The sequence below is a fragment of the Leucoraja erinacea genome, chromosome 32 (assembly GCF_028641065.1).
Source record: "Leucoraja erinacea ecotype New England chromosome 32, Leri_hhj_1, whole genome shotgun sequence".
Classification (NCBI taxonomy): Eukaryota; Metazoa; Chordata; class Chondrichthyes; order Rajiformes; family Rajidae; genus Leucoraja; species Leucoraja erinaceus.
In genome coordinates, this window is record NC_073408.1 from 14,496,747 (window position 1) to 14,522,995 (window position 26,249).

Here is a 26,249-nt window from a genome sequence, read left to right on the forward strand (position 1 = left end):
CCGTACGAGTTGACTTGAAGTTCGAGCGAAGTCCGTGGGAAGTTCGCGCTAGGCGTACGCCGTCAAAACTTTGCATACAGCATCGAGACTATGCGTACGGCATCGAGATGGTGCGTATGCCCATCGAGGCGGTGCGTACGGCCTCGATTTTTGAACAGTATCAGTTTTTCTTACCTTCCACTACCTGCAACCTCCGGCAACCACCTGCAACCTCCGGGAACCACCTGCAACAAGCATCGCAACCGGCTTCGACTAAAAAATTACCGATTTTTAAAACAGCAAACTATTTTTAGTCGCGGCCGGTTTTGAATTTTTTGAAATAATCGCCGAAACATAGAAGAAGCGGAAACCATTTTCGACCATTAGGGAGACTGATAAAAACCTTTGGGAACCGCACGGAAACCTTGGATGGAGCGCAAAATATCCAGAGGTTTCGGTTCAGGTTTCCTAAGTGGGACAGGGGCATTACAAATTCAGTCATGTTTTCAGTTGGTAAGTTGATTGGTGATTGAATTGAGGCATTTTAAATTCTAATATTACTTAGATCGGGTATGAAGATAATATTTATCTGGTTTTAGAAATTTCAAAAGAATTGAACGCACGCGCCATTAGATTAAGGCTATTCAAAAGAGAAAAAATAAAGTACTTTCTCAAATTGAAAGGGCTTTCTCACCCAAAGAAGTCTGCAAACATGGAACTCCCTCGCAAAGAAACAATGTCAATGTTGATTAAGTAGGTCATTCGGCATTGAGTTCAGCAGGTATTTAAAAATTCAATGGGGTACCAAGGAATATAAATCCAAGGTACATGTGAACTAATTAAATGGTGGGACAGGTTAAAGGAGTGAATAGCCTCTTCCTTTTCCTATGTTCCCGTCCATGAGTTTCTCTACACCGAGCTCGACATAATACAAAATAAATGGTGAAATGATTCTCCTGAATTCACTCGTTGGTATTGTGATGAATTACACAGTAGGAATTTGAATTAAATTCTTGTCTCATGGCTCATATTTTAATTAACCTGCTATCATCTATTCCATCATAAGAAATATTAGAGTATTGATTGTGCTTTTCTTTTTGACAAAAGTACAATTAGTTATTAGCATTAAATTAGCCTTATTTTTAAAACAAGCTCTTTGGTACAAAAAGGGAGGTTCTCGTCAACCGACACTGATCTCTGTGATTTTTTAAAATAAAACTACCTCCATTGCAATTCAAACCATGTTGCTTTATTGCAGCAGGCGTTTTATATCATCATAATCAGACTTACAAACTTAATAGCCAATCTAAATCACATACTCAATTAGCTACAAATTATTGCCCAGGGGTACCAGTTATTTTTTCAATCGCTTCATTGATGTTATCTGCTCTAAACTGCATCGACACCACATTATTCATTTCTATCTCCTCTTGTCACTCTGAACTGCTTTAATATCTCAGCGACTCTCATCAAAATGCCATCTGAAAGGCACGGAATTGACAATTTCTCTTTCATTTTCTATCCAGGAATATTCAGTGGGAAAAGGTAGATGTTAACTGAAGGAGGGCAGAATGTGTATAAACTGATTGATGGCTTCAGCCTTGGTGAGATACGAGAATTGTAACTGTTGTGTTTGTCACATAAGTAAGTGAGTTGATTGAGGAGGTGCATTTATGTCGGCGAAGCTTTGGAATTTGCAACAGCATCAGGAATCCTCGATCACTCTTTCTGCACTGGAGCCTTTCTGGGCTTCAGAATCCATGCTTTTAATTTACTTTGTGCGGACTTTGATTTACTCAAGGAACACGAGGACCTCGGCTTTACAATCACCCCAAAGCGTTCGAGAAGAATTGGGCCAGTCAACTCGTCAGAACTCGACTTTGCTGATGGCATCGTCCTGCGGTCAGACCAGATTAGGGAGGCACGGGATCTCCTCGGCAGGGTCGAGATGGAGTGGGAGAATGTGGGCCTCCACCTGAATGCCAAGAAGACGGAGTACATCAGAGTCTACTCTGATCAAGAAGGCTTATCAGCGTCTCTTCTTCCTGAGGAGACTGAAGAAGGTCCATCTGTCTCCTCAGATCCTGGTGAACTTCTACCGCTGCACCATCGAGAGCATCCTTACCAACTGCATCACAGTATGGTATGGCAACTGCTCTGTCTCCGACTGGAAGGCATTGCAGAGGGTGGTGAAAATTGCCCAACGCATCACCGGTTCCTCGCTCCCCTCCATTGAGTCTGTCCAAAGCAAGCGCTGTCTGCGGAGGGCGCTCAGCATCGCCAAGGACTGCCCTCACCCCAACCATGGACTGTTTACCCTCCTACCATCCGGGAGGCGCTACAGGTCTCTCCATTGCCAAACCAGCAGGTCGAGGAACAGCTTCTTTCCGGCGGCTGTCACTCTACTCAACAACGTACCTCGGTGACTGCCAATCACCACCCCCCCCAGGACACTTATTATTATTTATTCAAATCGTTTGCTATGTCGCTCTTCCAGGGAGATGCTAAATGCATTTCGTTGTCTCTGTACTGTACACTGACAATGACAATTAAAATTGAATCTGAATCTGAATCTGACATGGTGTTCAACATTGGTGACTATGAGCCTCTCAAGACCAGTGGCGGTGCATCTCTCAAGAAAGAGGAGGATTTCAAGTACCTGGGAGCGAGGATGCAGAACTCGGAGAATGACATTAAGGTCCGGAAAGCACTCGCATGGAAAGACCACTAACACAGGCAAAATCTGGATGTCTCGGATGTCTAAGGGTCCCAAACTGAGATTCTTCCATGCAACTGTAGAGACCATATTATTGTACGGGTGTGAGGCATGGACTCTCACTCGAGCACCGTCCAAGTCTCTCGATGGTACCTACACCCGAATTCAATTCAATTCAATTCAATTCAACTTTAATGTCATCGCACAAATACAAGTATGAGTACAACGAAATGCAGTTTTGCGTCAGTCCGTAGTAGTTGTGCATAAAGAAATAAAAAAAATAGAAAGAGAGAAGATACAGAATCATCAAAAAATACAGAATAATTAAACAATGGGGACGGAGGGACCGGATAAATCTATCGGCGGGACTCCGAGTTCAGCAATGTGATTGTATTGTTGTAGAAGCTGTTCCTCATCCTACTAGTACGTGACCTGAGGCTCCTGTACCACCTCCCTGATGGGAGGAGGGCAAACAGTCCATGGTTGGGGTGTGAGGGGTCTTTGATGATCCTCCCAGCCCGTCTCAGGCACCGTTTTCGGTGGAGGGCATCCATGGCAGGGAGCGGGGCACCGATGATGTGCTGCGCGGTTTTCACCACCCGTTGTAGTGATGCTCAGAAAAACTCTAAATGTCAGTTGGAGGGACCACATCACCAACGCCCTGCTCTATGGGAAGAATCCACCTCTGACTGAGAAGATCAGGTGGAGAAGGATGAGGCCCGCTGGTCACTGCCTCCGCCACCCAGAGATGCCAGCAACAAGGTTGTGCTGTGGGAACCCACCCATAGAAGATGTGACCCAGGACGGCCAATAAAGATGATGCTGAAGACGTTGATGGAAGATGCATGTGTCGAGACAAAAGAGGAGGTTGCCAGCTGCACGGGGGACAGAGATGTGTGTTGCATCCGTTGGAAACCAGCACCACTGCATTGCAAATGTTCTTCAACGATGAACTGTGTGGAAGATCTGGTGTTCAATGATGACACTAAGCCATGCGTGAAGATGATAATTAAAAAAAAAAGAGGACACGAGGTCTATGTGTGTGATAGTGAGTTAATGTGTCTGTTTTCTCTCACTGTTGCCACCATTGCTGAAAAGACTATAATTTCCACAAGGTGGTCTTCAACTTCATTAAAACCCACATTAGCAGAGATGTGGAGTAGCAAGTCATGTAATTGCACAGTTGGTTAAAACCATGAGGGGAATTAACGGGGTGACTGCATAGAATCTTTTTATTCAGAGTGGAGGGCTCGGGAACCAGAGGACATGGGTTTAAGGTGAGAGGGGAAAGATTCAATAGGAAGCTACGGTGCAGCTTTTTCACACAGAGGGTGATGGAGCTGCCAGAGGCGGTAATTGAGGCAGGTACTATAACAACATTTAGAAAACAATTGGGCAAGTAAATGGCTGGGAAATGTTCAGAGGGATATGAGCCAAAAGCAGGCAGGTGGAATGAGTGTAGAGGGAGCATTTTGGTCAGCATGGAAGAGTTAGGCAGAAGGGCTTGTTTTGTTTCCACACTGTATGACTATGTGGCCAAGGCCTTCCAAATATCATCACGATTATTGTGTAGATACAACCAGGTCATGCCTTCACCTGGGGATTATCCAATTACTCACCTGCATGGCCTTTGCTTTTAAAGCTTTCAGCTGTTTAGTGCTGAAGCTTGTGACCTCAGTCAGTGTGTCCAGAGAATTTATAAAGTCTTCATCTGAAATGCAACCCAACTGCTCCACAGTCCACATACTGTTTGCTTCACGGAGAGCTTCAATTTGCATGAAGGTTGGGGTCACTGCACATTCTGGAAGTCAAATAAATACAGTTAGAGAAAGAAGGCAGTAACCAAAGCTTTCAGGATTATTTTTTCTGGAAATATCAGATACCAAATTCTCAATTCTTGAAAATGTAAAGCAGGATCTCAGCCACATTGACCCAGGATCTAACCATCAGCTTCATCAGAAGTCAGGTACAAGGCAAATTCTCAAGGCATTGTAGAGGTGGTTTGTTATGATTTATTTCTCAAATTTAGGCTTGTTTGGCAATGCATATAGTACCACAAAATATAACCCTAATCTGCCTTCGCATCCATTTAAGGCGTAGGTCAGGAGAGAAAAATAACTCACAAGATATCCTTGGAAACTAATGTAAGAGAGACTCTTAAGAGATTCCATAAGTATATTCAAAGGGAGAGAATGTCCTCCTAAGTATCTGTATAGGCATCAATGTGGGGCCTGCATGTTGCTAGAAAGGCCAGCTTTTATTGCCCATCTTTAATTGATGGCTGTAAGCCAGGTAATAAGGGTGGTGGATTTCCTCTTCAAAGAATTTAGTGATTGGAATGTTCTTCAGTGAGTTGCCCAAATACTGCAGTGACTCTAGTTCTAATTTATATACTGGGTCTTCTTAACGCATAGTATCACAGAGACTGGGAAATAGAAACAAATCTAGGAGTTGATCTCTACAGAAGTTTAATTAGGCCGCAATTGGAGTATTGCATGCAGTCCTGGTCGCCCCATTACAGGAAAAGTGTCGAGGCTTTGGAGAGAGTGCAGAAGAGGTTCACCAGAATGCTGCCTGGATAAGAGAGTTTCCCCGAGCTGGTCGTCACAGGCCAAAAATCTTGTTTCCATGCTGTATCTCTAAACTAAACTAAAACTAAACGGATGCCTCCTTGCTGTCCTTCTGCATTAAGTTTCTGCTAACAACATGATACGCACCTGATGCCCGTTTTTTCCGGTTGGACGCTGTCTTCTTGGTCAGGATATCGAAGAACTTCCAATAAAGTGCAGAGAACTTGAATGATCTACCACGAGTAGGCTTGTGAGTAGAAAGGATTTGCTCAAGAGCTATTTTGATGTCATCCTTAGGAAAATGCAAACAATTACAATTAAAATGCATATTCCAATAAATAATTGATATTTGACTACACCTCAATATTACATATTACATAAATATTACAGTCATGTGAATGCAATGACTGGACATCAATCAGAAAATAGATAAAACCTGGAAGATATTCATGGAAAATACTGATGAAGCTGATGCTTTACAGCATCAGATACCCAGATCCATCCTGACCTCGGGTGCTGTCTGTGTGGAGATTGTATGTTTTCCCTGTGACTGCATGAGTTTCCTCCAGGTGCCCTGGTTTCCTCCCGTTCCAAAGATATGCAGGTTAGTAGGTTAAATGGCCTCAAATGTACAGGGAATGGATGCGTAAATGGGATAGCATACTGTAGATGGATCGATGGTGAACGTGCACTCAGTGGGCTGAAGGGGCTATATCCATGCTGTATCTTACAACCAATTATAAAAATATCCATGTAATGTCCATGTAATGAGGAAAACATTTTTCACACAGAGAGTGATGAAACTCTGGAATTCTCTGCCACAGAAGGTAGTTGAGGCCAGTTTGTTGGCTATATTTAAGAGGGAGTTAGATGTGGCCCTTGTGGCTAAAGGGATCAGGGGGTATGGAGAGAAGGCAGGTACAGGATACTGAGTTGGATGATCAGCCATGATCATATTGAATGGCGGTGCAGGCTCGAAGGGCCGAATGGCCTACTCCCGCACCTATTTTCTATGTTTCTATGTGTAATCTTTACAAAATATTGGTTAGATTATATTGAAAATGCTACACTAATTTTAGCAAGTAAGAAACAAACAAAATAAAACAATGTTGAGAAGAGTCAGGGAACCATTGCAGCAAGAATGATTCCATATATGAGTCAAGGAGGAAACTTGATGATGCTATCTCATGCATCCTTTCATAAAATAATTATGAAGCTCTCTTATATTTTCAGGAAATGTCATGGATAGGAGAACCTTTATTACAAAACTGCAGACCATTTACTGACTCTTTTTCAATGAAAGGTATCTTTGCGATGTGTGAGACCACGATGCCCTTCTCACCTGTACGTTTGGTGTGTGTTTGAACAAGCTATTGGGTTTTTTTTGTGCTCTGATTTTTAATGGTTTGCTATCTGTTTTTCTTTCTTCTTTTTGTTTGAATTTGTATATTGGAATCTCTCTCCACACTAAAGTCATTACAGAGTTACAAAATGTTGTTTTCAGACCACAAGTTTGAGAACCAATGATATATTTTCTCAAATGTCTCATGGTTGTACACGGCTCTTCTCCCTGGTGACATGGATGTCGCCATGGCCAAGGGAGAATGTGTTAATAAGTTCTGAGTTAGGACATTTGGCCCAACAAATAAGCTCGGTACTGCAACAAACTATTATTATTGTTGCACTATATTTGTTATTTATTGAGTATGTGTGCATGTGTATACACATACTTCTCTTTTTTTTCTTCTCCCATTATGTACTATGTTTACATATTCTGTTGTGCTGCAGCAAGTAAGAATTTCATTGTCCTATCTGGGACATATGACAATAAACCACTCTTGACTCCTGAGGTCTATACCATTCAATCATGGCTGATCTATCTTTCCCTCGCAAACCCATTCTTGGAGATGCACCAGTCTAGAGCTGTAATCACATTTGGCTTTTCACACTTTAGTTTAGTTTAGCTTCGAGATAGTATGGAGATATGCCCTTCGGCCCACTGAGTTCGCGCCGACACCAATCCCTGCACACTAACACACCAGGGACAATTTACAATTATATCAAGCCAATTAACTCACAAACCTGTATGTCTTTGGAGTGTGGGAGGAAACCGAAGATTTTGGAGAAAACCCACGCAGGTCATGAGGAGAATGTACCAACTCCGTACAGACAAGCACCCATAGTCGGGATCGAGCCCGGGTCTCGGGCGCTGTAAGGCAGCAACTCTACCGCTGCACCACCATGGTGCCCCTAGTAGCTTCTAGGAGCTTGTTTGACACATGACACTTGAGATTTTTGCACTCAATACATGTGGCTATATGTATCATATAGGTTTTAAGTGTAATTTAATTATGGCACAGCCAGTAGTAGAACCTGCTTACATTACTGGGGATTGATATAAAATCATCGTGAGTTAGAACCGTTAGCAAGACATCCAAGAGAGTTAATTCATCCACTGTCCAGGCTGAGGGAGTCCTATATTAAAAAAAAAAAGTATATTGGCATCACACTCAAAGTGATCACAAACAAATAGCTTGGCAAACTCTAACAATATCTTAACAAACTAAAAAACGAATTTTGCTTACGGAAAGGCTAACATGATCGTTTCTCTGAGAGCTTTTTGTTGCTCTTTAGTGAACCACCTACATTCACGGAATTGAGGAATTAGTGCAAGGAAGACAGTTTTATTCAAGGTTTTAATTTCTTCAGCATTGAATTCACAGACTAAGGATCCCAAGCTGGCACCTTGGTCTTCAGTCAATGAGGAAACATTCAGTTTCTGTAAACAAACAAGAAAATAAAATCAGCGAATAAGACAAATGGCAAGTTATTCGACCAAGATGTTTTTGTTGCTGTGAAGCAGCATCTGTTTTAACTGCACCATTGTGCCACCATTGTGGCTGTAAGTAGAGATCAGGCCACTGATTCATTACAACTCTTTTGTTAAACTTCAGGCTCATAGTTATGGCACTTACTGTATGTTCTCTTAGTTTTAGTTTTAGAGATACAGGGTGGAAACGGGCCCATCGGCCCACAGAGTCCATGGGGACTAATGATAACCCACACAATAGTTCCACTTAATCCCACCTCTAACACAGTAGAGGAAATTTGCAAAGGCCAATGAACCTGCAAACCTGTATGCCTTTGGAATGTGGGAGGAAACTGTAGCATCATGGGGAAAAGACCCCATACGGTCACAGGGAGAACATACAAACTGCACACAGACAGCACCTGTAGTCAGAATCGAACCTGCGTCACTGGTGTGTGAGGCAGCAACTCCACCGCTATGCCCTTCTTTCAACATTCATGGACTGTTGTGTCGAAACATGTTGACTGAGCATTGAGAGTTAGGAGAGAAGCAACTGAGGCCATGATACTGGGACCTGATGGATATGAACCGGGTTTAAGAGGGACAGGTGCATAGATCAGAAGCTGAATGATGTGCGATAGCACACCAGAAGCTGGACCGCACAGTTTGAGGACATTGATGTAGCAAGTCCGATTACAATTCATTAATTCTCAGCCCTGGTTTTGATTCTGCAGCAGATAAAGCAAAATTTCATCTCCTACTTTGAAATCGATATTTTTCATCCTTTTGAACAGATTTTGACTATCCCGAGGGATTTGTCATGCTGTGATTGTTTCCACGATTTGTGAGGAACTGAACTGAGGGGGATTTAGTACATTATCCGGCTCCCAACTGAGAACAATGCAAAGGTTACTTAAATCCCTCACGGACTGCTGGCAAACACAGAATGGAGTGCAATGCATCACAGGGGCAATTTGTGCCAGAAATTAGTTACAAGTGGCCTTTCCATTTCAGATCTCTTCTGAAAATGGTCCCCCGTGCTTCCGTCCTTGAAATACAGTCTTATTACGAACTAAATGCAATGAAAAGATTATGATACATTTTGGTGATCTGACTAAATGAAAATCAAATGAAGGCATAATTTGGCAAAGCAACCAAACTAGTCATAGATTCACAAAAAACTGCAGATGTTGGAAGGATGAGCAAAGCACCAAATTACTGGAGGAACTTAATGGCTCAGCCTGACACATTAGGTTCATCCAGCTCCCTGTGTTTTAGGTTAGTTCAGCTTAGTTTAGTTTAGTTTAGAGATACAGCGAGGAAACAGGCCATTTGGCCCAACAGGTCCATGCCAACTAATGACCACCAGTACACTAGTTCTGTCCAACACACCAGGGGCAATTTAAAGAAGCCAATTAACCTACAAACCTATATGCCTTTGGAATGTGGGAAGAAACCTGAGTATCTGAATAAAAACCACACAGTCACAGGGTGAACATACAAATTCCATTCAGACAGCACCCATAGTCAGGATCAAACCTGGGTCTCTAGCGCTGTAAGGCAGCAACTCTACTGCTGCACCACCGTGCCACCATAGTTTAAGTAACCCCAAGCCCACTAGTTATTGAGTCATGAACAATACAAGGTCTGGAGTCCACTGTTAGGGGTGATGGTGGAGGCAGATAAGAGGCTTTAGATAGGAACATGGAAGTACAGGAAATAGAGGACCATGTACGGGTAGATGAGATCATTCTAACAGCGTCATGATCGGCACAAACATTGTGGACTGAAGGACTTGTTCTATGTATGTTCTAACCTGCATTGCTGGAACACCATTTGCTGAAACACTGTTCAGTCTTTACTTCATCAAATTACTTCAGTAAATACCCCTTTCCTTTTCAGTTTTAGAATTAACTCAACAAGTCCAAAAAATGATGACAGCTGTGTTTATGATGTTTAGTTAATTATTGTCCTTATAAATTAGCACATGTCTTGCATACCATGGATATTATCAGTTTTCTATTTTGTTTTTCAAAAATCAGCGTGATTTATTAATGGCTTTTGCAACGTGGCATCCAAAACACACGTTAATAATTTGCTAAAATTAAACATCATTTTAAATTTAAATCGGATTCCGAGCAACGGAACCATTAATAATGCCCACAGAATTAATTAAGACATGGGAATAAAGGTGATGCAATATTCATAGCAAAGTCACAAATGAATCATGCGAGCCAACCTCATAAGTGAAGTGAATGTGTTATTGGTCCAACTTCCATCTAAAAATTGACTTTTAATTTATATATTCATTCAAATGTGAAGGGTTACTGTCACAAATTAAAACATTTGTGCTGGCGTAATCCTATACTGCTAAATAAAAGATTTGCAGTGACTGATTACACATTGAAGGTTTACAAACACTCCATACTGAATTAGAGCAATTAGTTACATTTTTTGAAGGGAATAAATTATTCTCAGCGGTGCGAAAATCTTTATCTTGTTAAAGCTAATTGTACTTTCCGTGTTTGGCAAGTAACTAATTTGTCTATGAACTTATCGCAGACATGAATTGCTGAGATTTTTAATATTGATCTCTGCTAATTGTGATTCTCTGCCAAATCGCCAGTGCTGTCCTTTGGATAAATGGTGAATGTATATGTTGAGGTTTCAGATAACAGATTCTAAGGGTAGGATGGTTGCCCAAACTGGGTGGCAAAATCCCAGACCCAGAAACCCAATTTACACCTTCATCCATTTTGATTCCATTTGAAAATTGTGTTCCCACCCAAGTTACATTTCTACTACACCATGTGTTGGTTTCCTTCAATGGCATAATCTTCAAATATAATGCTGTCAGTATGACAGAAAGCAGTGTTATTTCCTCTTTGATTGCCATTTTATCACGGTACGATGCAAGACAGATGGTGGCCATTTGGCCCATCTTTGTCTATCATGAAAATGCCAGAGCTTTTGTCCAATTTATAAATCTTTCTGAATATCAAAGCTGTTATCCAGATTGATCCATGGAATTCCCAAGCATAGAGACATAGAGCAATAGAACCCGGATGTAAGCCCCTCAGCCCAACCTGCCCATACCGACCTCATCTGCACCAGTCCCATCTGTTCGCATTTGGGCCATAACCCTCTAAACTTTTCCCATCCATGAACCTGCCCAAATGTCTTTAAATTATACATAAATACCTGAAGCATTTTCACAGCAGAAAATTTTACTCTGTTTACTAACGAACAAAACGTAGCAAATTATTTCATTTCAAGAAATAGTACAGATAGTTCTGCCATAATGTGTGTTTATCCAACATGAATTGTACGTAATCAAATTGGTTTTAACATGATTTTAATCAGAAACTAGACAAACAAGAGCTGCTTTGGAGATTGACCATCTGAAAAAGTAGTGTCTGTGTTGGATAAAAACAAACTGATTCCATGTAACTTCCCCACAGTAATCAGGAATCATTTGTCTCTTAAAAAAAACCGACTGCCAGTTTCAAAGCAGTTGCTTCGATTGACATATGTGCCTGATATTCTATTAAACAATATAACATACAGCCTTTAGTATCTTTAACTTGTAGTATAAAATAAGCATATTGTTATTAAAAAGACCGTAATTATTGTGAGCCGAAAGCATTGTAGCACCCAAGTCCTTTTTTCCCCATTGACACCTTTGTTCTGATAACGTGATTTTATGTAGTGCATGCTTATTTACAATCACGTCTATATGGGAACTATCAAATCCAACCTCACAGAGATTTTTATCTTTGCAAACTGTTGTTCAAACATGGCATGATTATTCAAAATGGCATGGAATGAAAGCATCCATCCCCACAGGTAATAATCTCATGTTTATTATTAGGCTATTTGACAATGCAGGATATTACAATCAAGCATGATGCTGCCCTTATTTCAAAACTCTGTGTGTCCTCCTGTCATATATCAGTTATATTTTTCCAGAAGACACAAAATGCTGGAGTAACTCAGTGAATCAGGCAGCATCTCTGGAGACCATGGGTGGGCAATGATTCGGGTCGGGACCCTTCTTAAAAATGATTGCAAATCAGTCTGAAGAAGGGTCCCGACATTAAACGTCGCCCATCCATGTTCTCCTGAGATGATGCCTGATCCATGAGCTACTCCAGCACTTTGTGTCTGCTTTTGTAAACCAACATCTGCAGTTCCTTGTTTCCCTATTTTTCAGAACATTGTCTAAATCAGTACTCCGTTATGCAGAACATCAAGGAACCGTAACCCTGAATATAAATCTCTTGGATGTCCCTGGCTTTAAATATTTTCTGTTCACAGGCCTCTATCATTCCAACATTAGGCATCATAATGGTACCTTAGTCACCAGGTAGAACGAACTGTTCACATGTTAAAATAAAACAAGAAAAAACATTTACAGTACAAGGAGTTATCACACAATTAAACATATTTTACAGTCTAGATGTCTTCTCATCAGCAAACCTGCTAAATTTTGAGCTTACAATACTGTACTAAACCCAGTAAGTGCCAGTCTTGTAATTAGTGCTTTAATTAGTGATTCAGTAAGAGGACACTAATTAAGGTATTTTTTCAGCACCACAGATTCTCACTCACTTTCATTGTCTTCAGATGCCAATAGTGAACTATTAATTCGCTGAGATTAAATTTCTCTCTGAATTTGTTCTTTGTTAATGTCTTTAAGTTTAAAAAAAAAACATTTAAATCACGTTAAAAATACAAATAAAAATACATCATGAGATTATTTAGTGAATTCTGTTTTCTTTGATTATCATGTTTATGAAGGAAATGCAGATGCTGGAAAATCGAAGGTAGACGAAAATGCTGGAGAAACTCAGCGGGTGAAACCCTTCTTCAGACTCAAATAGAAGAAGGGTTTTGACCCGAAACGTTGCCTATTTCTTTCGCTCCATAGATGCTGCTTCACCCGCTGAGTTTCTCCAGCATTTTTGTCTACCTTCTTTGATTATCACTTTCTTTTTCTATTTGCATTTTAGACAATTAGAATCAAAGCACTCAAATATGTTGCCCTGAGTAAAATCAAATATGGCCATGAGGTAGGACCAGATTGTCATCAACCCACATTCCTTCATGCCAAAGAATGACAAAAGTAAGCCAAGGTGTTAAGAGTTGCTCAAAATCTACACCAAACCATAACAAGGAGAAACAATTAAGTGACCACATGTAACCTCAGAAGTGTCCTATTTGTGTCCTTTATGATCTCATAAGTTCTAGGAGCAGAATGACTCCATTTGGCCCATCAACCATGGCTGATCTATCTTTCTCTCTCAACCCCAATTCTGCCATCTCCCCATAACCCCGGACACCCTTATTAATTGAGCAATGACCAGCATTGCCAGATTGCTTGCCTGTGCAAAGCTGCAAAAACGAAGAGGGAAGATTCACAGATCATTAAAAATAGCTGTTCAATATTTGTTTTATCCCAGATAATGAAAATAAAATAAGAGTCTCAGAAACAGGAATACATTTCTCAACTCCCAGATTTCCTCATTCTAGTCTATCTAGAATTGAATGGACCCATCCAGGTGATCCAACCCATTCTCGACTTTTGTTCAAATGATCTTACCTTATTGAACATTGTTTGACCACCCTGCAATAGTTCCAAATCAGGTGATGCCAAATTTGATGATAATGAAATACATCAACTGACGGTATTTTTACAAAATATTTACTGCAATTGGTATAGTCTAAAAGCCACCAAATCCAATACTAGGAACTGAAACATCTCCAAATGGACACTATTTTACTTGTTTAGTTGACACATGCTCTGTCCCAAATGATCCATCTGTCTTTAGCTTTTCAGAATTAATGCTTTGGGTTATACCTCAAACATTGCACTACATTATGGTTCTGATATGCAGTGGCATTACAGAATCAAAACTAGCAACAAAATTAAAATACATCCGCCATTTCATCTTTTTAAATGCTTTCTGATTTGTGAACAGAAGTAGTGTGTCTGCCACCCAGTAACTATTTCACATCTTAACAATCGTCCAGGAAAGAACCAGAATTCAACTGTGATTATATCTAAAAACCAGTTCTGACTAAAGTGGCACATGTTGACTTTTCAAATATCATTACTCGATGCTTATTTTATTCAGTGCGGCAATGTTTTTTTAATGCAAAGTCAATGGATAATTTGTGGTCCACTATGTTAATCCAGTTCTTGCCTTAACTAATTCGCAAAGTACCGCTTCTTCAAATTCATGGTTACTTCTCAGGCAAGAGATACCCTTTCAGGTTTAACAATAGGCTAAAGAATGTCTCCATAGCATGATTCAGTCTTTTGCATTCGATCTTGCTTCTCTATCTAAAAGTAGTGAAATTTTATGGTCCATTCACACGTATAGATTAGAATGGGATGATATATTTACAGTTAAACAGGGCAAGGATGACTACCGTCCTGTTGCCCTCACTCCGGTAATCACGAAGTGCTTCGAGAGATTGGTCCTCCAGCACATCAAGGACTATCTACCACCAGACTTCGACCCCCACCAATTCGCTTATCGCCAAAACAGATCCACAGAAGACGCCATCACCGTAGCTCTCCACTCTGTGCTGAGCCATCTGGAGCAGGGGCAGAGCTACGTCCGGATGCTCTTTGTGGATTTTAGTTCAGCCTTTAACACAATCATCCCGGACATCCTCATTGGTAAACTGGTCACTCTCGGCCTCCCCACTGTCACATGTGCCTGGATTAAGGATTTCCTCACAAACCGGCCCCAGACTGTGAGACTTGGCCCCCACCTCTCCTCCACTCGCAGGTTGAGTACCGGTTCCCCACAGGGCTGTGTGCTAAGCCCCCTCTTATACTGTCTCTACACCTACGACTGTAGTCCGGCCCACAACAACAACCGCATCGTCAAATTTGCTGACGACACTACTGTGGTCGGACTTATTTCAAAGGGAGACGAGGCAGCCTACAGAGAGGAAGTCCTGAAGTTGACAACCTGGTGCTCAGAAAACAATCTGGCTCTGAACACCAGGAAAACAAAAGAGCTCATTGTCGACTTCAGGAGGCACAGCACCGACTTAGTCCCCCTACACATTAACGGCGAGTGTGTGGAGAGGGTCAACACCTTCCGGTTTCTCGGCGTCCATATCGCGGCTGACATCTCCTGGATGGACAACACGACAGCGGTCATCAAGAAGGCTCAGCAGCGGCTGCACTTCCTGAGGGTCCTCAGGAAGCACAACCTGGACTCTAACCTGCTGCTGACCTTCTACCGCTCGTCCATCGAGAGCCTGCTGACATACTGCATTACAGCATGGTATGGCAGCTGCACCATGGCAGACAGGGAGAGGCTTCAGAGGGTAACCAGGACAGCGCAGAGGATCATTGGTTGCCCTCTCCCCTCCCTGATGGACATCTACACCTCCCGCTGCCTTAGCAGGGCAAAGAGGATCACCAAAGACAGCTCCCATCCTGCGTTTGGACTGTTCGACCTGCTGCCCTCTGGAAGGCGCTATAGGTGCATCAAATCCAGGACAAACAGACTCAGGAATAGCTGCTTCCCGAGAATTATATCTACCATAAATTCAAATCCACACATGCACTGACTACACCGCCCAACACGGACTTCCATCTGTATATATGTATATATGTATGTAGCGCCGTAGAATTTGTGCACCTATCCCCCCCCCCCCATCTCCCCTCTGTTTTTTTTTTCTGTTTCTTGTTTTTTGTGTAAAATTGTATGTATGCACTGAGTACGAGCAGCTTTCAGTTTCACTGTACATGTATAGTGACAATAAATGGCATATCTATATCTATATCTTTAATGAATCTGTTCTCAAACCAGAGGGAATACCTGAAACAGGCTTATCCACAGATTTTGATGTGGGTTGTTCTGTGTTTCACATTAACATTTTCCATTTTATTAGACATAAGTAAATGACACTTTTTTATCTACTTTTCATTAGCTCCAGCACCATTCTGTTCATTTCAAATGTTTAGCCAGAGTCTCTTCCATAAACCTGTAGATACTTTTTTTTAGTTTAGATATAAAGCATGGAAATAAGCCCTTTGCCCCACTGGGTTCACACCAATCAACGACCACCTGTACACTATTTCTATGTTATTCCAGTTACACATCCTACACAGTGCAATTTACATATCACAAGATTATTGTTTGGATGAACGCCATACAATTTCCAATTATTGTTATATATTTATCACAAAACATTTGCAGCATGGTTTTGTGTTTATCTCATAACTGCTCACACTTACCAGGCATTCCATGGCATATTTGAAAAGATCTCTACGTCTGTCTGACATTAGGGGCAACACTGATATATTGGCCTGGCTGATCAGATCAACGATATTGGAGCACAGAGACATTGGAATATCCCTCAGTTCCGGAATAGTCCTGAAACAAATAATTTACGGATGTCACAATTGTGGGCAGTATTTATATTACACTTTTACAGTTGGGGAAAGTTACATTAGGAAATATCAGACAATAGGAAGGAAGTATTGGGTTAGATGACTATAAAGTATCCAATTTGTAGAAAGATCTACAATTGTTAACATTGGCCTAATTCCCCACCTCAGAACCGACAGAACTGGTTAAATCAACTCGTCCTCAACCAAAAGGACTGCCCTAAAAGGAGAAGAAGGCTGAGAATCTAAGAGGTGACTGTGAAAGTTGTGAGAAGAGGCAAAGAGCTGAAAGAGCTAAGGACTGAGTACAAGTACAAGCTGCCGAAGTACGAACAGAGCTGTGTGGGTTTCAAAGTTAAGGAGGAGTACAAGAGGTTTGGGTTTTAATGGACCATTGTGAATTAGCACATCATGGCTCTTTCTGAAAGGCTAGAAAATTTCTCAAAAAAAGGATATGTATTCACCAAGACAGTATCAGAACATGTGAATAGGCTAATATGTTGGAGTTACAAGGACATACAGATGCTGGAACCTTGAGTAAAACACAAAGTGCTGGAGTAACTCAGCGGGTCAGGCAGCATCGTTAATGTTTTGGGTCCATCCAACATGAAATGTGATCTATCCATTCCCTCCACAGATGCTGCCTGACCCGCTGAGTTACTTCAACACTTTATGCATATTATAAATGGTTCAAAGAAACATTTAAATGTTTTGTTGAAGTCCCAGAAATATTATTTTGAAACTAACTTTAGAAAACATTGCATTGCTTCATTTTAACTATCACAGTTTAATAATAATAATAATAATAATCTTTATTTATATAGCACTTTTCAACAAAACCAATATTTGAACCAAAGTGCTTTACAGAGATTGATTAAATTAATTGAACAGATCAAATAAGCATCATTTTATGTTACAATTTGTGTCTCCTTGTAGAAGCATCTAAAAGGAAAATATATGGTTGAAACAAATGCATTAAATATACAAAAAAGAAAGTTTGTGCAATAGTATCTGATTTCATAACATCCTTTCATGTTTCTTTAATTAAATATTGTAGTCCCTTGAGAACATTTAAGCCAAGGGAGGAAGTTCGTTTAGACAGCCACCTTAAGCATTTATTATTAAAACTAAACAACAACTGTATGTGAAAATATATTAATATAGAAGAGTAACAATGTATTTTGAAGGAAGAAATAACAGGTATTTTAATTCTCAATATTTGTTTGACCTGCTTTGGATCAGCAAATGTATTAGCCATTGCAAATGGCAGATAAAGCACAAAGGGTTGGTGGATTTGTGGATCAACCACATGACTTGCTCTACCACTGTGCCTTCCACATTTGTCTTGTTAATGAAGGTCAGTGAGTTCAGTTAAATGAAAGGGGCTACTGCTTGTCTGCCAAGCCAAGCCAAGCCTGGACCCTCAACTCAGGTTGAGGATCTCCAAATGGTCTCAATGCTGAGCCCAGCGGCTGAACGGGAGGACAGGGTTACCAGTCACAACAAAACACACATTGACCCTGTTGTTTTAAAGCCAAGGATGGGGGCACCATGCCTGACATCCCATGGAAGCATAATTATCGAGCAGTTACCCCAAGCATTAATCGAAGCAAATTAATAGCAAAGGATAATGATATTTACCATATCATTACTATAAATATACAGCAGCCAAATACCTACGACCAGATGATTTCCAACCAAGAATGTACAAACACGTGAGAGCATTGCACAAGTTACAAAAATCATCTAAAATATCTGTAAACACAAAATAGAATGCTGGAAGAATAGCAGGTCAAGCAATGTCTATGGGGGGAAAATATATTTGCTGACATGTCAGGTGGGGACCTGCATCGGGAGTATTAATGTCAGTGTACAGCAGAACAAGGGCGGGGTGGGACAGAGGCTGGTAAATGATCATTGTGGAAACAAATGGGGACATGTGGATTAAAGTGGAAATGGGTGAGAGGACAGGAAAATTAGCAAAATAGAAAGAAAACATGTGAGTGTCTGCGAGAAAATAAAAAAAAATAGCTGTGGGTTACCTGAAATTGGAAAATTAAAAGTTTCTATAACTTTGGTACATTCCTCTGAATTGGAAAGTTTATGCTGGTCACTTAATTGAGAACACTACACTAAAGAATTATACATCAGTTCAGTCTGATATTCATTGTTAATCAATTTCAAGAATCAATAATTAAAAGGGAGATCAACATTTATGGTTAATCAGTGAGTTCCAGCATGGAGTTGCAATGACTTAATGGATTTAGTTAATGGATTTAATTAATTTAGCTCAATCTTTTGATAAGGCATCTGTGGAAATGGACAGAGAAATAAGGATACATATTGGATAATAAACACGGATTTCAGAAGGCATTAACAAAGTCCCCATAAGAAACTGCTAACTAAATTTGAAGTTCATGGAATAATTGTGAAATTATTTCCAAATTTAGAAGACAAGCCAAAGTGTAGTAGATATAGAATAGGGACGAAGATCAGGTATTCTGTTCAAGTTACTGACCCTGACCTCCCCAGGTACATTTATCAACGTACTTGCCTAGGTTAGGCTGAATATGGTCACAGATGCCAATGGGAATGAGGAGAGCAATTTAAGCATTGTCCCTTCAAATAGCACACCTTCACAAGAAATGGGGCCAATTAAATCTGTTCGTCTTAGAGACCAACAAGGTTAAACATCTCATTGGAAATTACATTTGCAAACTATGCTAGCATTACAATTATTTGCAAAGTCTCATGCCTGAAAAGAGTTGCAGGGACAAATAAAAAGATCTGAAATATCATACATAATTTCTTGATAGGTGTTAAGGTGGCAAGAAATGTGCTAAATAACATTCTGCAGATAACACAAAAAATCTGGAGGAACTCAACGGGTCAGACAGCATCTCCGGAGAAAAGGATTGTGACGTTTGGGGTCGAGACCCTTCTTCAGACTGGAGAAGGGTCTCGCCCCAAAACGTCACCTATTCCTTTTCTCCGGAGATGCTGTCTGACCCGCTGAGTTGCTCCAGATTTTTGTGTCTATCTTTGATTTAAACCAGCATCTGCAGTTCCTTTCTACACATAACTAGCAATCTGCTCTGGATTAAAATAATTTTCAATTGCATCACCATGTTTTTTGTCCAAGGAATTTCCAGCCTTCGTCTTAAATCTACGGGTCTCCCTCGTACACATTCTTTAGCCTTGAAATTATTATTGAGGAATAATACTGAAGATGTATGACATGCACTTTCCTGGAATTTCTTCCTGCTATTTCAGCCAAGTCATTAATCTAGTTTTGACTTTTATTGTGACAAAGAACTGTAGATTTAGTGTTGCTTGCTCTGTATCATTGTCCTAGAACAATTTCACCTCTACATCATCTGAGTTCACATTTACAAAGGTCTTCTGCATATTTTGATCCCCTGTGAGAATACTAGGGAGGGATCAATCAGCTATTAATATCCTGACAACTCTTCAGCATAATGAAGAGTTCAATTTAACTCATAACTGTGCAGTGTTAAGATGTCTTACCTCTTTTTGTCATTTTTAAAACTTGGCTATTCTCACAAACGTGGAAATGATAACCTTTACGGTGGCCTAATTTCAAGGCGTCAGTGTAATTGACATATTTTAAAATTGGAATCTACTGTTAGTTCCAAAAATAAATTGGATATAACACACACACAAAGTCTGCCTTCTGGATGTTATCAACCACCAGCTTGCTAACTGGTCTCCTGCACCTAAATCACTGGAATTCTATGATGCTTTCTGCCTCCATTAGGTGTTGAGTGGGCACAATAGAATGGTATGTTATTCCATCATTTTATCAACTAACTCCACATTGTTTTTATTCTTAGTTGCTATGGAAACATTTTAGCTGTGCATCTTAGTACCGATGTAAATTCAAGGTTTAAATTGATTCACCTTTAATGCCATTGGGGGCAAAGTAAAATTGATGGAGATGATGCAGTTCAACATTAATTGAACAATGCACCCTATCATACTTCAGCGATGCTACATTAGGCTAGTGTATTCTAATTCTCAAAGCAAACGACTGATTCATTTTGGAGGTCCTAAGGCAAATTTCTTATGTAGCATGAATCAAAACCAAACAAATCTATCATACAGCACACCACTATGATGTGGAAATGCTTCATGGATAGGACGTTTCACATATTTTAGCAGGAACATTTTCAGGTATTTAAGTGGTGCTATCTGTTCATCACATTAGAAAATAGTCAATTATCATTGTGATTTATATCAATAAATCTCTGTAATTTTTTTTACAGAATAAAAATAATATTGTTCTTATAATGATGATAACTGATTTTGAACAGTACGATTGATGAGTAGTGTGAAGTGCAATGGTTTGAATTCTAGGGCCGCACGATGGCACAGCTGTAGAGTTGGTTCCTTTACAGCACCAGAGAACCAGGTTCGATCCTGACTACGGGAGCTTATCTGTACAGAGTTTGTACCTTCTTCCTGTGACCTGCGTGGGTTTCCCCCGGGTGCTCCAGTTTCCTTCCACACACCAAAGACGTACAGATTTGTAGGTTAATCGGCTTGGTAAAATTGTAAATTGTTCCCAGTGTCCATAGGATAGTGTTAGCCTACGGGGATTGCTGTTCGGCGCAGACTCGGTGGGCCGAAGGGCCCAATTCCGCTCCATATTTCTAAACTAAACTAAACTAGACAAAGAAAGCTGGTCTTGGTGTCTGGTTGCATGGAGATGTGCTGATTGATATTTAACACCAGGAAGAGAGAAACTTATTTTAAGTTTCAGTTGTTGTAAATTAATTCTACACTTAGTTAGCTGATTATTTTGGAACAAGAATAAGGCCAAGAAAGCCAGGAAAACAGATGGGCTTACACTGTGCATATGCATAGATATGACAAGAAGAACAAAAATATAATTGACAGAATAAATAAATTGACCAACAAACTGGGATTTTAGCACCAGCATTCAAGATGCTGTGCAGTCTTCTAAATCCTCAATATGATACACAAAGTATTGCATACCTAAAGCAACAGATAGTCACTCTTCATTTACAAATAAACTGTGCCCTATTTGAAGATCCCATTGCAAGATTGATTTGTGTTTATGGAATTAGCATCATTCCAGACTGGATCTGGAAAAGCAGTCTAGTTAAAGGAGTGTTAAAATCTGGTCTTGCATTAAACTCTCCTCCCTCCTGATTTGACTTTTGCGTCGTTAATGCCCTGGAGCTACAATTATTCCATCCCCTCCCTCGCCCACCTCCCGCCCACCTCTGGAATATTATCTACATGATCTGGCTCACTGCATATTCAGGTTGTTTTCTAACTACTGTGCTACAAGTTCATAATAATCATATTTACCAGAGGCAGAATTCCTTGTACATTTTCATCAGGCACTGAAACTGATGGATGACACAATTTAGATTGGTTTCCTCTAGCTGACATTTACAGCGACTGCATCCTAGTCTTTTTCAATTATCTCGTTCTGCACCCAAAATGATTTAAAGAATGTTAAGAAGTCTACTATCATTGCATCTTTGTGTTCTTGGAACTTCCCCTTTAACACTGTATCTTTTGCTGGGTGGATGTCTCCAGAACCCTGTTTCCAGGGTTTATAAATGTTTATGCATATCCTTCCAAAGTATTAATGCAAAAAATCAAAATAAAATCAATTACATTTGGGAGCTCCAATAACTACAGCAATGTGAATTTCCACATAAGACGATGCTTTTTGATCAGCATGCTTTCTGTACTGTTTTGGTTCCCTTATGTAATGGGGCATATTTCCAAACCAAATTACATGACTGGAAATTTGACTATGATTCTGGCTGTCATTTATCTTGCACCAATGGTTTCTGCATCTCCATTGATAATAACATATGTGCCTTAGTTCTGGGTGGAATTATGTAATTCACTGAACTGCATGTCCTAAGAGGTGCAGACTGAAGTGGTCTTCCCATGTTAATCAGCTTTGTTTTAACAGCACTGCTCCCCAAATAGTTGTCAGGCCAGCGCGGCGAACCGTACATAGTTAGCTTCACTTGCTTCCCCCCTTCTCCTTCTCGCAATGGAGCAGCAGAAGAAGCATTTAGAAACATGCTGCCACTTTGGGCCTGTTGCAATTCATTACAGTTGGCCTGTGTGCCGTGGCAGTCACCCATGGTCCCCAACCTCCCACCAATGACTTTATAGGCAACATTCTTTAGGAGCTAAAACAGCCTTTTAACCTGATGTCTTCAACACAGCCAATAATTTATACTTTAAGTTTCAGGATAAATAAAGATCTTTATTTTTGGAAGTGGATGCAATAATACCAATTTGCATGAATCATTGTGCTGATTTTTCTTCTGCTAACACCACAGTTTAATTCTTGTAAAACTGGCAATTAATTCCATGCTTGCTGTTGGTAAATTAAGTTTGCAAATGTTTTAATCTTTGTGATTAAACATAAGAAAAATGTGCAGACAAAGGTCATTTTTCCAAGCAAGCGTGTTCCACCATTCAGCATAGACATGGTTGTTTTTTTACTGCAAACATGTTTTTCTGCTCTGCACCATATACCTTGATTCGTGCATTACATAGAAACATAGAAAATAAGTGCAGGAGTAGGCCATTTAGACCTATGAGCCAGCATGGCCATTCAACATGATCATGGTTGATCATCCTAAATCAGTACCCCATTCCTGCTATTTCCCTATATCCCTTGATTCCATTGAATTTGGCTTTGAATGTAGCCTCCATTCTCTGGCATTTATTCCATTTTTTTTTGCATTCTTGGCACTCTCCTAATCACATGGGGGCACTTGCTGCGAGTTGCTTGTCACACTTCGACTCATGTACCAAAGCTATAATGCAACCAAATCTTGACATTATGATTTAAGACAAAGCGAGTGTCCAGGCGATTAAAGCAAATCCAATGAATTAAACCTAAACTAACCAGGTTGTGAAATTCCATGACACATAGCTCTTTGCAGATAGAGATGATTGGTACCAATTTATACATTTCAGACACATTTAAACATGAGTCCCAAGCAGTTTGGGAATAGAAGGTGATGTCATGCTTGCAACAATTGGAGACATGAAACCATTAATTAATACGGAGGAGCAGGAGGAATAGGCTGTTTGGACTCTCAGGTTTGTTTGGCCTTTGAACTAGATCATGCCTCATTCAATCTTAACCACATGGCATTCCCATGTTTTTTTTTGCCTCCCAGTTGGCATAATGGGCATGCTCTGCATTTTACAACATTTACATTATTGCACTTGCATTCTCACCACCAACTACCCTTATTTCATAGATTTTGATAATTTTCTTTTTCTAATTGCCCATTGAGCAGACAACCTTGAAACATATCCCCAAACAACTCGATGAGAGATATTCTTTTTGTCCAGATCGTCGCATGCACATACAACTAATTTGTTTTCTTGTCTCCCCAATTCTAACTAGGTGCCTTGCACCTGAATTGTAAACTCTGTAACTCTTTTCACCTATGTTGCCTGAAGCGCTGAGTGTTCCCCAGCATTTTCTGTTCATATTTCTCATCTGTCAATCTCTCTCAGAATCCTATGTGTCTCAGTAAGATCACTCCTCCTCCATCTAAAATCCACTGAGCTTAGACCCAGCCTGATAAAACTTCTCATTTGTCTTCCCATCAATTCAGGAATCAATCTAATGAATCTTCTCTGGGTTTATTGAGAGGCTCTACTGCTGGATCATGAAATGGGAGAGAAAAGCCAAAACAATTTGATGGAACTATAGAAAGGGAAAGAATGGGGAAACGTGATCATATCAGTTTTGAAAGCGTTTATGTACTTTGGACCTTCAAATGAAAGTTAAGGTGCAAGAAATTATGGTTTCCAAGAATGAAGTGTAAATCTTAAATCAGGTTGGCCAAGCCACAAAAAAAGGATGCCAAATGTCTGATTGCTTTTCTATTTATTTGACAAGAAGGGTGAGTTTGAGGAAAGAATGTACAGATTACTTACGGCTCAAAAATCAAGTAGGAGGCCAGGATCTCATCAATGCCTGCCTTCGTGAGGCTTCTGAAGTAATTTCCTTGACTGAGCTTCTTTTTGGTAAAGAACATACTAGCAGCACAGCGAATCTGTAAATTACATACAGAGTGTCACAATATGCATTAGAGGTGTTGCAAACAATGATCTGTAACATTGCAAAATGTGAAACTTTGCCAACGCAACTTGGTTAAAAATATTGTAACCTATTCAAATATTCAACTTTGCAATCTCAAGCTAAGGATTTGTCTTTGTTTAAAAGGGCGGCACCAGCAATGTTATATAAAAGCAATGGTTTTCACTATTACATGCCAATTTCAGGCCACTGTGTATGCTTCCTCCCTCCCTCACAGACTAGATGGTTAAAATGGCCTCTTTCCGTGTCATACCGAAACATGCCGGAATGAAAAAGTCAGCATACACCAGTATTAGTAGCTGCTTCCACACTGTTAGACAACTGAATATGAAAACAGCAACTTAATTCCAAATTAGAGACATAAAATTACCTGATCAATGGAAACATGTGGGTTATTTGCTAGGGCATTCACCACATCAGGCTTCAGTGTGTGAATGAGAGTACACGGAATACCTTTGACAGCAGTCTTCAGTTTACTTTTACATGAAAGATAAAAATACTTTTAGTCAGACCAATAAAGGACACTGGGAGCACAATACTGAGAAATTGGATCGCACTGCGCCATGTTTTGACGTGATCCCATTTCAAGGAAAATCAAAGCAGAATTGAAATCTGTTGTAAATTTCGTGCAGATGCATCAATGCACACAGGATCCTGGAGACATCAGAGTCAGTCTGATACAACATTGACATAGGCCCCTCTCCCCACTGTGTCCACACCGACCATTAAACATCCATTTACTCTAAGACAACGTTATTTCCTTTCTAAAATCCTCCCCATCAATTGTCCCCAGATTCTACCACTCACCCACACACCAGCGACAATTTACAGAGGCCAATTGACCGACCATCTTTTGGATGTGTGAAATCCAGAGTACCTTGGCAAGACCCATGTGGAATAACACTTCTTTAATTATTATCACAACACATTTGACTTTCATCATCCCTGGGCCACATTCAATGACAGACAGAAGGTTCTCGACCCGAAACATCACCCATTCCTTCTCCCCCGAGATGGTGCTTGTCCCGTTGAGTTACTCCAGATTTTTGTGTCTAGCGTGATAAACTGATGTCAGATTGAGGGAATGCTGTGCAGGGGTGAGCTGTTATACCTCAGCTTCTGGTCTGGGCTATTGCCTCGTTTACCTGCTCCTGTGGTTGCAAAGAGCATTCGAAACTTCCCTGGAATAATTAGCATGAACAATATCTCCTTCAGGTCTGACACGCCCTGATCATTCATTATGTTATTTTTCTTGAGACCTTGCCATGCACATACAGTACAAGTCAATAAACAGTATGGTCATTTACCCTTTTTAAAATGCTTCAATTAAAATGATAAAAATAATTTACCAAGCGGCGAAAGTTCTAAATACTAGTAATTTCTTGAAGCCCATCTGTTGAAATGAAAAACCTCATTGTCAAGCAAGAAGATCTTTGTTTGGTTTACCTGATATCTTGGGCTTTGTTGAGTTGGTATTTAACATAATTAATTAGAGCAACAGACTAGGGGAAAAAAAAAGAAGGCAAGTTAGCTTCAGGAGAATGAGAGAGATACAATTTTCATTCAGAAATGAAAACACATCACTGCGATCCTTCATTGTAAAAAAATTC

The 26,249-nt window shown here is 40.2% G+C and overlaps 1 protein-coding gene across 1 annotated transcript in view; it reads right to left on the minus strand.

The window, feature by feature from the left end:
* Positions 1 to 26,249, minus strand: part of LOC129712404 (otoancorin-like) — a 76,648-nt gene that overhangs the window by 14,030 nt on the left and 36,369 nt on the right. The window contains exons 12-19 of the mRNA XM_055660806.1: positions 26,086 to 26,141; positions 25,010 to 25,115; positions 24,477 to 24,595; positions 16,341 to 16,479; positions 7,851 to 8,044; positions 7,647 to 7,740; positions 5,413 to 5,557; positions 4,315 to 4,496 (exon numbers count right to left, since the gene is read on the minus strand). Of these exons, the coding sequence (XP_055516781.1) occupies positions 4,315 to 4,496; positions 5,413 to 5,557; positions 7,647 to 7,740; positions 7,851 to 8,044; positions 16,341 to 16,479; positions 24,477 to 24,595; positions 25,010 to 25,115; positions 26,086 to 26,141 (1,035 nt within the window). The remainder of the gene's footprint in view (positions 1 to 4,314; positions 4,497 to 5,412; positions 5,558 to 7,646; positions 7,741 to 7,850; positions 8,045 to 16,340; positions 16,480 to 24,476; positions 24,596 to 25,009; positions 25,116 to 26,085; positions 26,142 to 26,249) is intronic.